The 13466-nt window shown below is 45.4% G+C and overlaps 1 protein-coding gene across 1 annotated transcript; it reads left to right on the forward strand.

The window, feature by feature from the left end:
• Nucleotides 1-236: 236 nt before the first annotated feature.
• Nucleotides 237-10994, forward strand: AGMAT (agmatinase). Its single transcript, XM_049772069.1, has 7 exons — nucleotides 237-526; nucleotides 3235-3437; nucleotides 5841-5889; nucleotides 7101-7296; nucleotides 7993-8172; nucleotides 9674-9758; nucleotides 10563-10994. The coding sequence occupies exons 1-7, from the start codon at nucleotides 270-272 to the stop codon at nucleotides 10634-10636; spliced, it is 1044 nt and encodes a 347-aa protein (XP_049628026.1). The 5' UTR covers nucleotides 237-269; the 3' UTR covers nucleotides 10637-10994.
• Nucleotides 10995-13466: the final 2472 nt, after the last annotated feature.

The following is a 13466-nucleotide window of genomic DNA, read 5'->3' on the forward strand; positions in this document are numbered from 1 at the left end:
CTTTGTGAGGCGCAGGAACACTCAGGTAAGTCTGTGGACGAGAGTTGAAGGGCTTGGTCGGTGTGGTTTGCCGGGTTGAAGGGCTTGGTCGGTGTTGTTTGCCAAAGGCCTGTTTGCCAGGGGTCGGAGTCCAGAGAGGCGTGGGTCGGAGGGGAAGAGCTTGCGGAGCCGGTGACCCCCCTGGGCCCCCTGCCCTTTGAGCGGGGCGGTCCAGGACCGGGCGCACCGCGCGCTGGCCGCGGGCACCAGCGTGGTCGGAGGTGGGCGCAATGCTCAGGCTCTTGGCATCAGGCTGCTCCCGCGCCCTGGGCGCACGGGGGCTGCTTCCCCCGGGACTCAGTCGCACCCCCAACCGTGAGATTTCTGATGCCCCCCGAAACCAGCCCCTTAACTCTGAGTTCGTGGCCAGGTCTGTGGGTGTTTGCTCCATGATGCGACTGCCGGTGCAGGCCTCGCCGGAGGGGCTGGACGCCGCGTTCATTGGGGTGCCTCTGGACATTGGGACCTCCAACCGCCCAGGAGCCAGGTAAGGCGCGAAAGGTTGGGGAACACGTGTCTGGGCAGCTTGGTGGCATGTCAGAGGGCACGTTTGCATTTGAAGCTGATGTCCTGCGCCAGATACCTCCTGGATATTTGGGGAGACATTGCTTTCCCCTCTCCAGGTTGCAGCAAGATTGGTAAAGCGCAAATGGTGGCTTCATCCTGATCTATGTGTGAGCTGTGTGTTCCGTGGTTGTGGGTACCCACAGCCTACAGAGAAAGGCTGATTATCCTTTCCCCAAACCCCCAAAACTCAACCATCTGATTCAAGAATTGCAGACATGTAGGCATTTTCCCTAAGGTTAAGTCAGAGGAGGTGAAATCTCTAATTTTCTATTTTTTAAAAATAATATTCTTATTTAAGCACCTAATTTTCTTTTTTTTTGGGGGGGGTGTCACACCTGGCAGTGCTCAGGGGTTACTCCTGGCTCTACGTTCAGAAATCACTCCTGGCAGGCTCGAGGGACCATATGGGATTCGAAACACTGTCCTGCATGCAAGGCAAATACTCTACTTCCATGCTGTCTCTCCGGCCCCAGCACCTAATTTTCTAATTATTGAGGGTCAGGTATTTCTTTCTTTCTTTTTCTTTCTTTCTTTGTCTCTCCGGCCCCAGCACCTAATTTTCTAATTATTGAGGGTCAGGTATTTCTTTCTTTCTCTTTCTTTCTTTCTTTCTTTCTTTCTTTCTTTCTTTCTTTCTTTCTTTCTTTCTTTCTTTCTTTCTTTCTTTCTTTCTTTCTTTCTTTCTTTCTTTCTTTCTTTCTTCTTCTTTCTTTCTTTCTTTCTTTCTTTCTTTCTTTCTTTCTTTCTTCCTTCCTTCCTTCCTTCCTTCCTTCCTTCCTTCCTTCCTTCCTTCCTTCCTTCCTTTCTCTCTTTTTCTTTCCCTTTTTCTCTCCTTTCTTTCTCTCCTTCCTTCCTTCCTTCCTTCCTTCCTTCCTTCCTTCCGTCCTTCCTTCCTTCCTTCCTTCCTTCCTTCCTTCCTTCCTTCCTTCCTTCCTTCCTTCCTTCCTTCCTTTTCTTTCTTTCTTTCTGTTTTTGGGCCACACCCGGCTGTGCTCAGGGGTTACTCCTGGCTGTCTGCTCAGAAATAGCTCCTGGCAGGCACGGAGGACCATATGGAAAACCGGGATTCGAACCAACCACCTTAGGTCCTGGATTGGCTGCTTGCAAGGCAAACACCGCTATACTATCCCTTCGGGCCCATGGGTCAGGTATTTCTAATTCAAGTCATTGAAGTCTGATTGCCGCTCTTTATTTTTTGGGGGGGGCATTTTCAGAGCTGCTCAGGGCTTATGATGATGGTCCAGATACTACATGGGGTGCCCAGTCAGTAAGGCAAGCACTCTTCCCACTGTACACTATTGCTCCGGCCCTTCTGCTTGTTTGTTTGAACTAAAATTTTGCAGTACCTGCGATGGAATACAGACCTCCTGCACTCTATTGAGCCTCCCCACCCCTTTCTCTTTGTCGGTGTTGGTTTTCAGATCTCTTGGGATTCACACATGCCAGGCAAGTGCTCTACTGCTGAGCCACATGTCCAACTCCTGGCCTGAAAAAACAGACGCCACACTTTATGAATGTCCGGGAAGTGAAAGGCACTTTGCTAGATAACCTTACTTAACTCTTATAACAGGGTAAAGTAAATATCATCATCATTATTTTATAAATAAGAAACTGAGACCTGGGGCCAGAGAGATGGCACAGTGGTGGGGCATTTGCCTTGCATGCGGCCAACCCAGAACGGAGCTGGTTTGATTCCTGGCATCCCATAATAAAGTTGCATTTGAGGATGCATTTGAAAAATTTAAAAAAATAAAAGAAAGAACCTGAGACTTGGGACATTAAAATTGTATAATGGACCGAAGAGATAATATAGCGGGTAGGGAGTTTGCACGCAGCTGACTGGCATCTCTGACAGATCCCTGGCATCTCATATGGTCCCCTAATCCTGCCAGGAGTAATTTCTGAGAGAGCCAGGAGTAACCCATGAGTGCCACGATTGTGGCCCAAAAGCCAAAACAACAACAACAACAACAACAACAAAAACAGAAAAGAAAAAAAGAAACTGTATAGTGTCGTTCAGTAAATTGATGATGGGATCCTAAGTTTGCTTTTAATTTTGTTTGTTTTGAATTTTGACTCTGTGCTCAGGACCATATGGGTTGCCAGGGATTGAATCTAGGTCAGCTATGTGCAAGGCAAACACTTTATCTACTGTGCTATTGCTATTGTATTCTAAGCTTGCTTTTTTAATTTTTTTGTTTTGTTTTTGGGTCACATCTGGCAGTGTTCAGGTGTTCAGGAGTTACTCCTGGTTCTGTGCTCCAAAATCATTCCTGGCAAGGCTATAAGGGATCTAGGTTGACTGGGTAAAAGCCCTACTGCTGTGCTATGGCTCTGGTCCCATGCTTTTTAAATTTTTTGATATATAACCTTGTTCAGTGGTTTTTCAGTCTGGGGAATTCCACCCCAAATGGACACTTGACCATAGATGGAGGCATTTAGTGGGTTGAATTCAGGGATGCTGTCAAAACATCATATAATGTAGAATGGATCCCTTTAGTTTCTGGCTGCCTCCCACACATGTGTGTATAAACAGCAGAGAAGCTCACAGTCCACACTGTCAGCAGTGTTGGGTAAGAACTAAACTTCTGAATGCATGACTCACAGGATAATTCTTTTCTCCTCCAGATTTGGACCCCGGCGAATCCGGGAAGAATCTGTGATGATTCGCACCGTCAACCCCAGCACCGGAGCCCTCCCCTACCAGTCCCTCATGGTGGCAGACCTGGGTGATGTGCATGTCAACCTGTACAACCTGAAGGACAGCTGCCACCTCATCCGAGAGGCCTATCAGAAAATTGTATCGGCTGGCTGTGTTCCTCTGACCATGGGTAATGGTCTTTGGAAGGGCAAGAGTGTCTCTGTGATTCAGGGTCACTCACTGCTCATGGGTGGATAGGAGCATTGCTGCTTCTACAGGGCTGACTGCTGTGTACACAGAAATAGGAGAGCAGACATTTGTAGTCCCTTGGGAAGGAGCTCAGTGGTAGAGTGCTTGCCTTGCATATGTGAGGCCCTGAATTTCATCCTCTATCTCTGGCTCAGGGGTCTTTCTTCCTTCTTTTATCCTCTCTCACCTGGCAGTGTTCAAGGCTTACTCCTGCCTCTGTGCTCAGGGAGCTTTATGGGAGGTGCTTGGTGGGGGATAATATGGAGTGCAAGGGATCAAGCTTGGGTCGGCTGCATGAAGGCAAACATCCTACCCACTGTATTATCTGTCCAGCCCCTGATTTCGATGACTGAGTTTTTTGGCATCTCTTAAATTTGCATCCTGGAAAGTGCCTTTTTTCTAACTCATTCTTGTTCCAACCAGATCTCACATCTGGGAGAGTTGTCAAAAGTGCAGAGTAAAAAACAAAAAACAAAAAACAAACAAACAAAAAAAGTGCAGAGTAGTGACTTAAAAATTAAAAAAACAGGGGCCAGAGATAGCATGGAAGCAGGGCATTTGCCTTGCATGCAGAAGGACGGTGGTTTGAATCCCAGCATCCCATATGGTCCCCCGAGCATGCCAGGAGGGATTTCTGAATGTAGAGCCAGGAGTAACCCCTGAGCGCTGCCGGATGTGACCCCCCCCCAAAAAAAAACAAAACCAAAACAAAAAAAACAAGGGGCCAGAGAGTTAACATGGAGGTAAGGCATTTGCCTTGCACGCAGAAGGACGGTGGTTTGAATCTCGGCATTCCATATGGCCCCCTGAGCCTGCCAAAAGCAATTTCTGAGCACAGAGCCAGGAGTAACCCCTGATCGCTGCCGAGTGTGTCCCAAAAAAATAAAAAACAACAAGAACAACAACAACAAAAACAAAAACACATACACACACCAATTTCAAGTAGCTCCTTTGAATTACTTTATTTCAAAGAGTCCTACAGAGCTTTCCCTCCACATTGTCCTGTTCTTGTAGCATTTATTTCCTTTCTGGATCGCAAAAACATTTAAAATAACAGACCTTTTTAAAACAATCCAAATGAGGGGGCTGGAGAGATAGCATGCAGAAGGCTGGTGGTTCAAATCCCTGCATCCCACATGGTCCCCCAAGCCTGCCAGGAGTGACTTCTGAGCATAGAGCCAGGAGTAACTGGGTGTGACCCAAAAACTAACAAACAAACAAAAACAAAAACAAGAAGAGAGGAAGAAGAAGGAAGAAGAAGGAGGAGGAGGAGGAAGAGGAGGAGGAAGAGGAGAAGGAGGAGAAGGAGGAGGAGGAGGAGGAAGAAGGAGAAGAAGGAGAAGGAGAAGAAAGAAGAAGGAGGAGGAGGAAGATAATTCCTGGCAAGCTCAGGGGATTATATGAAATGCTGAGGATCGAACCCAGGTTGGCCATCACTCTGGTCCCATTTTGGTCAATTTAAATACAGGATATATCCATCTGCAGAAAGTTCTATTGGACAGAGCTATTTTGGGGGCTATTTTTTTGTTTTTATTTTTTGGTTTTATTTCTTTTATTTTTTGAATTAAATTGCTTTTATTTTGGGCTATACCTGATGATGCTCAGGGATAAGTCCTAGTTTTGTACTCAGGAATTGTTTCTGGAGGTGCACAGTGGAGCATATGGGATGCCAGAGATTGAACCTAGGTTGGCACATGCAAAGCAAGAGTCTTCCCCAGTGTGTCTCTTATTTACTCTTTTTTTTGTTTTGTTTTTTGGGCCACACCTGGCAGCACTCAGGGGTTACTCCTGGCTTTGTGCTGAGAAATAGCTCCTGGCAGGCTCTGGGGATCATTTGGGATGCCAGAAATTGAACCGTCCTGGGTCAGCTACCTGCAAGGCAAATGCTCTACTGCTGTGCTATATCTCTCTGGTTCCCTCATTTCCTCTTTTAAATCACACTGTAATCTCACACATCCAGTGGCAATTTTACTAGTACTGGACAAGATTTTATTTTTTCTGGGGTGTTATAATCTTTTAATGCTGCTAAAAGGCTGGCAGAATTGGGCAAATTGGAGATTGTTCTATGTAATATTTGGTCTTCTAAGGGGCTGGAGAGACAGCACAGTAATAGGAACTTGCCTTGCAAGTGGCCAACCCGGGAGGGACCCAGTTCGATTCCCGGCATCCCATATGGTCTCCCAGCCTGCCAGAGGTGATTTCTGAGTGCAGAGCCAGTAGTGACCCCTGAATGCTGCCAGGTGTGGCCCAAAAACCAATCAACCAATCAACAAATAAAGTTTAAAAAATATTCGATCTTCTAATCTTATCCACATCTCAGATATTTTTCTTGTTATCTTTGCAGGGGGAGATCACACAATCACATATCCTATATTGCAAACGATGGCAAAAAAGTAAGTTCCAAGACTCTGAGCCAAAGAGAGGTTTCAAAATTCTAGAGAGAGAAAGACCTTTGGTACCTGGAGAGGCGGCACTGGATATTGTATATTGGGGGTGGGTGCTAGGGATTCTTAACTGAGCTGATTCTGTGGATCAGAATTAAGGTTGAGCACCATTTGTTTCTGTCAGTCATCTTAGAAAGCCAAGATAATTTATTATTAACATGCCTGGTCACCCTCTCTGGCCCTAGATCTATTCTGATATGCATGCAATGTTTTCAGCTTGCCTGTGTTTGGAAGATGAACCTCTACTGGAATATACAACCTCAGTTAGCTTCAGTTTCTCTTTGGCTTCAAAGGCTAAATACTAACAGGTATTGCTTGCTGAGACCTGCATTTTAAAATTGAGACCAGTTTTATCTGAGAGGCCTATTCCTAGATAATGAGAATATGGATTTTTTTTTCATTAATGGGAGTCTTCCTGGGACTGACTAATCTCAGTTAATTTGTTTGAGGAAGAAAAGGGCCAAGGCTTTTTTTGTTTGTTTGTTTGGTTTTGGTTTTTGGCTCACACCTGGCAGTGCTCAGGGCTTACTCCTGGCTCTAGGTTCAGAAATTGCTCCTGGCAGGCTCTGGGGACCATATGGGATGCTGGGATTCAAACCACTGTCCTTCTGCATGCAAGGCAAAACCCTACCTCCATGCTATCTCTCTGTCTCTAAGGCTGAGGCTTTGACATTTACAAAATTCAGATATGGGAAGGACACATGGGTAACTTTCCAGTTGAGGGTGATTTTGTTCAAGTTTTTCTCACAGTAGTTTGCCTAGTATCGGTTTGGATTGTTTATGTATTTTGGGTGACTGAGGATTGATGGAGATTATGGAGAATTCAGAGGAAGTTGGTTTTTGGTGCCACAGAGTGCCTGATTATTCTCTGCTCATCTGAGCCAACATCCCTCATTCTTATCCCTCTTCTTTGAGTGAAGAGAATTTTGGGGATAGGAAGTGAGTGGTGGTACATGTAGATTTTCCACCTGACTTTTCCTGAGTTTATCATTCTTCTGAATTGCTCAATGATTTGGAGATCTGAATTAGTTGCAAGGCTGGTAATTGATGCCATCTCTCTGCTCTGTGGCTGGCAAATGTCCTCAAGTATGGTGACCTGGAGGGGAGCTGTGCGTGGGTCCCACGAGAAGGTTGGCCTCTGAGCTGCCATTTTGTATCAGACATGGCCCTGTAGGGCTGCTGCATGTAGATGCGCACATGGACACAGCTGACAAAGCCCTAGGAGAGAAGCTCTACCATGGAACGCCTTTCCGCCGGTGTGTGGAGGAGGGACTCCTGGATTGTAAGCGTGTGGTACAGATTGGCATCCGGGGCTCTTCCACGACCTTGGACACCTACAGATACAGCCGGAATCAGGTGACATACCAGACTCCTCTCTCTGTACCCCAGCTCCCCAGAGCGCCTTGCTCTCCATGGACCAGGCTAGAGTAGCTCTGAATTTAGTGGGGATTTCCTAATCATGTCCAGAAGGTGGAGGTGAAAGGCTAACTTTGCATCCTGAGAGCCAGGTGGAGCAGAGGCGAATGTGGGTTTGAATCCAGGCGGCGGAGGACACCAATTCACATAGGATGTGGGGAGACAAGGATGCATGGAACCCTGGGATGTGGCATAAGGAGGAGCAAAAGCAGTCCAAACACCCACAAACAGCCACTTTGGTTCTCATCCTCCTACCACCAGGCACAGTGGCTCCTGGAAACACCTAGTCAGGAGCTGACAGGAAAGATCTGTAGAGTTTTCAGAGGCCTGTCTCCTGCTCAGAGCTGCCCAGGAGCCAAAGATTGGCATGGGCTGGCTTGAGTTTCTCCATCTCACCTTCACGGAGTTCCTCTCTGAGCTCATCCTAGAGGCCACTTTTGTTTTCCAACTTGCTTCTTTCCCAGTCATTGTCCCTTCCCTTTCTCATCTGAAGAATGTGAACAGTAGCTCTGCAGTTGTGGAGACTGAGGGTCAGAGGTAGTACACAGAGCAGAACTTGGGGTGGGCACAGAGGAAAGCCTAATCTGTGCTGCTCAGGAGAAGCCTGGATCTTCTTTTTGGTTCCTTCATCCTCAGGGCTTCCGGGTGGTGCTGGCAGAAGATTGCTGGATGAAGTCGCTGGTTCCACTCATGGGGGAAGTGAGGCAGCAGATGGGAGGCAAACCTATGTATATCACCTTCGATATTGATGCATTGGATCCTGCCTATGCCCCAGGGACAGGGACGCCTGAAATCGCAGGTCTCACTCCAAGTCAGGTAAGGAGGCTCTCTCTACCAGGGACAATCCTGAGATGAAGATTCTCAACTTTCCTCATTCTGGGGACCTGAAGTGAATCTTCAGGCATCAGGACAAGATTTTTGAAGTGGATCCGTGATCTACTTCAGTACTGTTCCCAGCGCATAGCCTAGGTTTGAATATTTACCTTTAAGGCTTAAGATTTCGGTAAGGGCCCTCATTTCCTGTCTAGAAATAACAGTCTTTTGTTTTTGATTATTTTTTAAAATAATTTTTTGGTGCTCAATATTTATTTCTTGCTTGGTACTTGGGCATTGCTGGGGGATCATGAGGTGGCTGGGGTTAAAGCTGGGTCTCCTGTATACAAAACATGAGCTTAGCTTATTTAGCTATCTTTCTGGCCTCAAGGAATAATATACTCTTTCATTTGATCTTTCTCTCTCTGATTCACCTCTAATAAGTTCACACGTACAATTGTGTACCCCTCTTAAAAACACTACAGGGCTAGAGATATAGTTTAGTGGTGGAGCATTTGCCTTGCATGTATGAAACTCTGAGTTTGATCTCTGGCACCATTCATAACCATGAATACTACACAACATTTTAGAGCTGAATCAGTTTATTATTATTATTATTATTATTAATTATTTTTGGTTTTTGGGCCACATCTGGTGGTGCTCAGGGGTTACTGCCATCTCTACACTCAGAAATTGCCCCTGGCAGGCTCAGGGAACCTTATGGGATGCCAGGAATTGAATCCAGATCTGTCCCATGTTGGCCTCATGCAAGGCAAACACCCTACTGCTGTGCTATTGCTCCAGCCATCTAATTAATTAATTTTGGTTTTGGGTTACATCTGCCTGTACTTAAGGCTTGTTCCTGGCTCTGTACTCTGGGATCACTTCTGGCAATACTTGGGTGGACCATAATGAATGCCAAGGATTGAACCCAGGTTAGCCACATGCAAGGCAAGTGACTCGACTACTGTACTCTCTCCAACCCTTGAATTAACCTGGTTAACATTTCAATTTATGGGGCCAGAGAAATATTCCTAGGGTAAGGCACTTGCCTTACATGAGGCTGACTCAGGTTAACACCTCCATGTCCCAGATAGTCCCCTGAGCTCACAAGAAGTGATTCCTAAGTGCTGCTGAGGGGACCACATGGTGTTAGGACTCCAACTGCATGTATAATATGTGCTCAGCAGGTTGACTTGTCTCTCTGGCCTTAAGACTTGCTTTTCTTCAAGGCCTTAATGCATGGCATTGAAATGATGGGCTTTTGTCTCTCCATCATCACAATGTGGTGCTCTTGGGATTGCACACTGGTCATTCCTGTCTCTGCAGTGCTCACTGGTGCTCATTGGTGTGCTGGGCGATCAACCATGTGTATGAAGGGAGAGCAGCAGTTCCAAGTCAAAGGACCGACATGTATTTGTGAGGAATTTGTTGATGCCTTTCGGGTTGCTTCTCCTTGTAAATGGTTCCCACTGTGGACAACTCCAGACTTGATTTTGAACAGGCTCTGGAAATCATTCGGGGTTGTCAAGGTCTCAATGTGGTGGGCTGTGACCTAGTGGAAGTTTCACCGATGTATGATCTTTCTGGTGAGTATGGAAGCTGAGACAGCTGCTAGTTTAAAGAATATCGAACTAGTTCACGGGTAGAAATGGATGGGTTCTTTTATGCTACTTGGGAGCCTGCTGAGTCTGCCCTGTGGTGAAGAAAATAAACTCGTTATTGCTCTCTTTACAAACAGGAACTAATTAACCCTAACCCCAGGGATGTGGCTAAGTATCATTAGCTTGCCCACCAATCTGCAGGAGAGAAATCAGCCTCTCATTTAATAACAGGGCAGCATAATCTTTGCTTTGCTATTTCGCTGAAATTATAAAGCATCAAAATATTTTTTTTGGGCCACACCCGTTTGATGCTCAGGGGTTACTCCTGGCTAAGCGCTCAGAAATTGCTCCTGGCTTGGGGGGACCATATGGGACACCGGGGGATCGAACCGAGGTCCTTCCTTGGCTAGCGCTTGCAAGGCAGACACCTTACCTCTAGTGCCACCTCACCGGCCCCTATTTCAACAATTTTCATTTAGAAAAGCTTAGAGTTAGATCTCATGGCCTCAGTGGGTCGATAATAAATACAAACCTGCACCGTTATAGGTTTTCCTTCGGGGAAAATTTGTTTAGAGTAAACAAAGAACATTTTGATCCTTAAATTATTATTTCTAAATAGCACTCCATGGAGCAGAATGTCAGGGCAGGCACGTCCGGTGCAGCAGGGAGGCCTAGAGAAGAGTGGGGCTCGCAGGCCCTGCTGAGGGAAGGCTGGGAGTGAGAAGTGGCTCTGAGCTGCTTTGCTATTCTGCTCCGCATGGTGTTCACAGTGGTTTTACTTCTCTGTAGGGAACACGGCGCTCCTGGCAGCAAACCTGCTCTTTGAGATGCTCTGTATTCTCCCCAAAGTGAAAACTGCCTGAGCCCTTGTGCCTGAAGATGAAACAAGATTATGTGGGCACTCTGGTGGAGGTGGGGTGCTGTAGACTGTACGTTAATACCACAGACAGTAACACTATTGTAACCATGTTATCTAAAATCATAAAAAATAAAGTCCATCGCACCGATTGATAGATTCTCATGAAGAATTTATGAGCAAGATAGTACGAGGGTTAAGGTCCTTAACTTGTATGAAGTTTACCCAGATTCAATCCCTGGCATGGTATATGGTCCCCTGAAAACTGCCAGGAGTAATCTCTGAGCACAGATCCAGGAGTAAGTCCTGAGATCTGCCAAGTATGGGTTCAAAACAAAACAAATAAAATAAAAATGGGCAAGCTATCTCAGGACTAGATTTTGCTTTTGAGCCAACACCAGTGGTGCTTGGGCCTTATCACCCGTCACAGTACTCGGAACCAGATGTGACGCCAGGGATCAAATTTTGTCGGCTGCATGCAAGGCAAATGCCTTGTCTGCCATACTATTGGCCCACCCAGGACTAGTTTTATGTCTCTGAAACTTTCTTGGTGGTGACTTTAAGCCCAGGGCATCCAGTTGAACTGTAACCCAAACAACTAGTATTTCTAAAGAGTTGGCATTAAAAATAAAATACTCTGGACTGGAGCGATAGCACAGTGGTAGGGCATTTGCCTTGCATGCAGCTGACCTGGGACAAACCCAGATTCGATCCCTGCTACTCCATATAGCACCCTGAGCCTGCCAGGAGTGATTTCTGAGCTCAAAGGAATAACCCAAGCACCACTGGGTGTGTCCCCCAAACAACCCCCCCAAATCAAACCCCAAAATAAACAAAACAAAAACAATGCTGCTAATCCCGCCCCCTTTTCCTAATAATGATTGTGGATAGAGAAGAAAAGGGGGAGAATTTTTTTTTGGAGAGCCACACCCGGTGATGCTCAGGGGTTACTCCTGGCTATGCACTCAGAAGTCGCTCCTGGCTTGGGGACCATATGGGACGCCGGGGGATCGAAACGCAGTCCATCCTAGGCTAGCGCTGGCAAGGCTAGCTCCACTACGCTGGCCCCATTAATAATTTAACTCTGTGACTAGTTGACTATATACAAAGTAATTCTTTTTTTTTTTTCTTTTGGCTTTTGGGTCACACCCGGCAGCGCTCAGGGGCTACTTCTGGCTCTACACTCAGAAATTGCTCCTGGCAGGCTCGGGGGACCATATGGGGTGCCAGGATTCGAACCACTGACCTTCTGCATGCAAGGCAAATGCTTTACCTCCATGCTATCTCTCCAGCCCCCAAAGGGGCAGAATTTAATTTAAGATTATCTAAAAAGTGAAGGAATAAAAAAAGCTGAAGAAAGAATATTTTAAAAACGTTTTTCTGAGTATTTCCCTTTATAATATAGTGTACATCCTCTGAGGAGCTTAGGGCTACACCTTGGTTTAGGACTATCAGGAACATTAAAAGTTTGAAAGAAAAAAACACACAGATGCCAGTAAACTTTCCACTCAAAAATCTGTGATGGTGAATGAAATGGCTTTAAACCAAATAACATCTATTCTCCCAACCACAGTGCCCTGATAGCAATTCCCCAAATCTGCAGTTCAGACATGCTGATGTGAAGCCTGTGTGAATTACCAACTAATTCACATCAGCTTTACGGATGTGGTCATGATCTCCCAATGCAAAAGCTCTCCATAGTCATCACACATTAAAATAGTTTATTTCTGTTTCCAGTCTGTAATATTCTTAAAATAAAATAACATCAGCTTCAGTAACTGTTCACAATACAAAACAAAAACAACATAAAAAGACACCAGTTGTCGAATAAGTTATTTGTTCCTAAGAGTATCAAAAGTGCAAAATATTCACCTTTTTTTTTCAGACCTGTCTTGAAAGTACATTTATCATCTTTGAGAAACTTAACAATGTTAGCAGCTGTCATACTGCATTTGTTTTTCAAGGGACAACCTTAGGTGTTTGAATGTGAGCAATCTTTCATGTAAAGATGTTTTGCATTAGTTTTTTTTTTTTTTTAAATTATGACTTAAAAAGAAAAGTCTGAGGTTGGGCATATGGCTCAATGGTAAAGCACTGCATACATGAGACCTGGGTTTGGCCCCTGGCACTGAAAAATAAAATGTATTTGTTTGTTTCCAATCTATTTCCCTCAGAGCCAATCATTTAAAATACATTCATATTCCAATTCCTTTTCTATTAGTAACATATTACTGTACGGGAAGAGGAAATCAGCCTACTCTTTAAAAACCACAACCCGCTGTGCATGTGGTTGCTGAGATAACAGTGAGACCACTTGTTGCTCTTGTTCATGAGAATGCTGCTCAGTTGGAGCTGCAGACCCTTGTCTTGCTGGCTGTGCCACCACATGGGAAATTAGGTAATATTTTTCAGATGGGCATGCTTTCTATAAAGATTTGTGTCAGTCTGGTGTTTGCCCTTTTCTGCTAAACATGATGCATAGTTTAGTTTGTATCAACCAGAAAAACCTGACGTTGAAACTTCAAGGGTACCTGTTTCAAGACATTTGAAATCTAGGATGCTAACTGAAAAGCAAAATTGGGTATATGGTATCATACAGCCATAGCAAGGTGGCATTGGCAGAGCAATGGCTCATACATTTGACACGCGAGTAAACAAAATTCATGGAAGCTGTACTTAAGAGGAAAGGCTCAGTTTGTGATGGAGTTAAGTTGTAATTAAAAGGAAAGTTTCCAATACCCTCCTGGGTACATATCTGTCAGCCCTCAAACAGATCTGACGGGTCTTATTTTTTTCTTGTGAGGAATTGAACCCAGGGCCTCACAGATGTGAAACAT

This window comes from Suncus etruscus, chromosome 4 (genome assembly GCF_024139225.1).
Source record: "Suncus etruscus isolate mSunEtr1 chromosome 4, mSunEtr1.pri.cur, whole genome shotgun sequence".
Classification (NCBI taxonomy): domain Eukaryota; kingdom Metazoa; phylum Chordata; class Mammalia; order Eulipotyphla; family Soricidae; genus Suncus; species Suncus etruscus.

What these genes read in the sequence shown, in the direction of transcription:
- AGMAT (XM_049772069.1), top strand. Translation starts at nt 270, where the DNA reads ATGCTCAGGCTCTTGGCATCAGGCTGCTCCCGCGCCCTGGGCGCACGG. An exon ending in TTGCAAACGATGGCAAAAAA is followed by an intron (nt 5,890 to 7,100) that starts GTAAGTTCCAAG and finishes ATTTTGTATCAG; the next exon opens with ACATGGCCCTGTAGGGCTGC. An exon ending in CAGGTCTCACTCCAAGTCAG is followed by an intron (nt 8,173 to 9,673) that starts GTAAGGAGGCTC and finishes GATTTTGAACAG; the next exon opens with GCTCTGGAAATCATTCGGGG.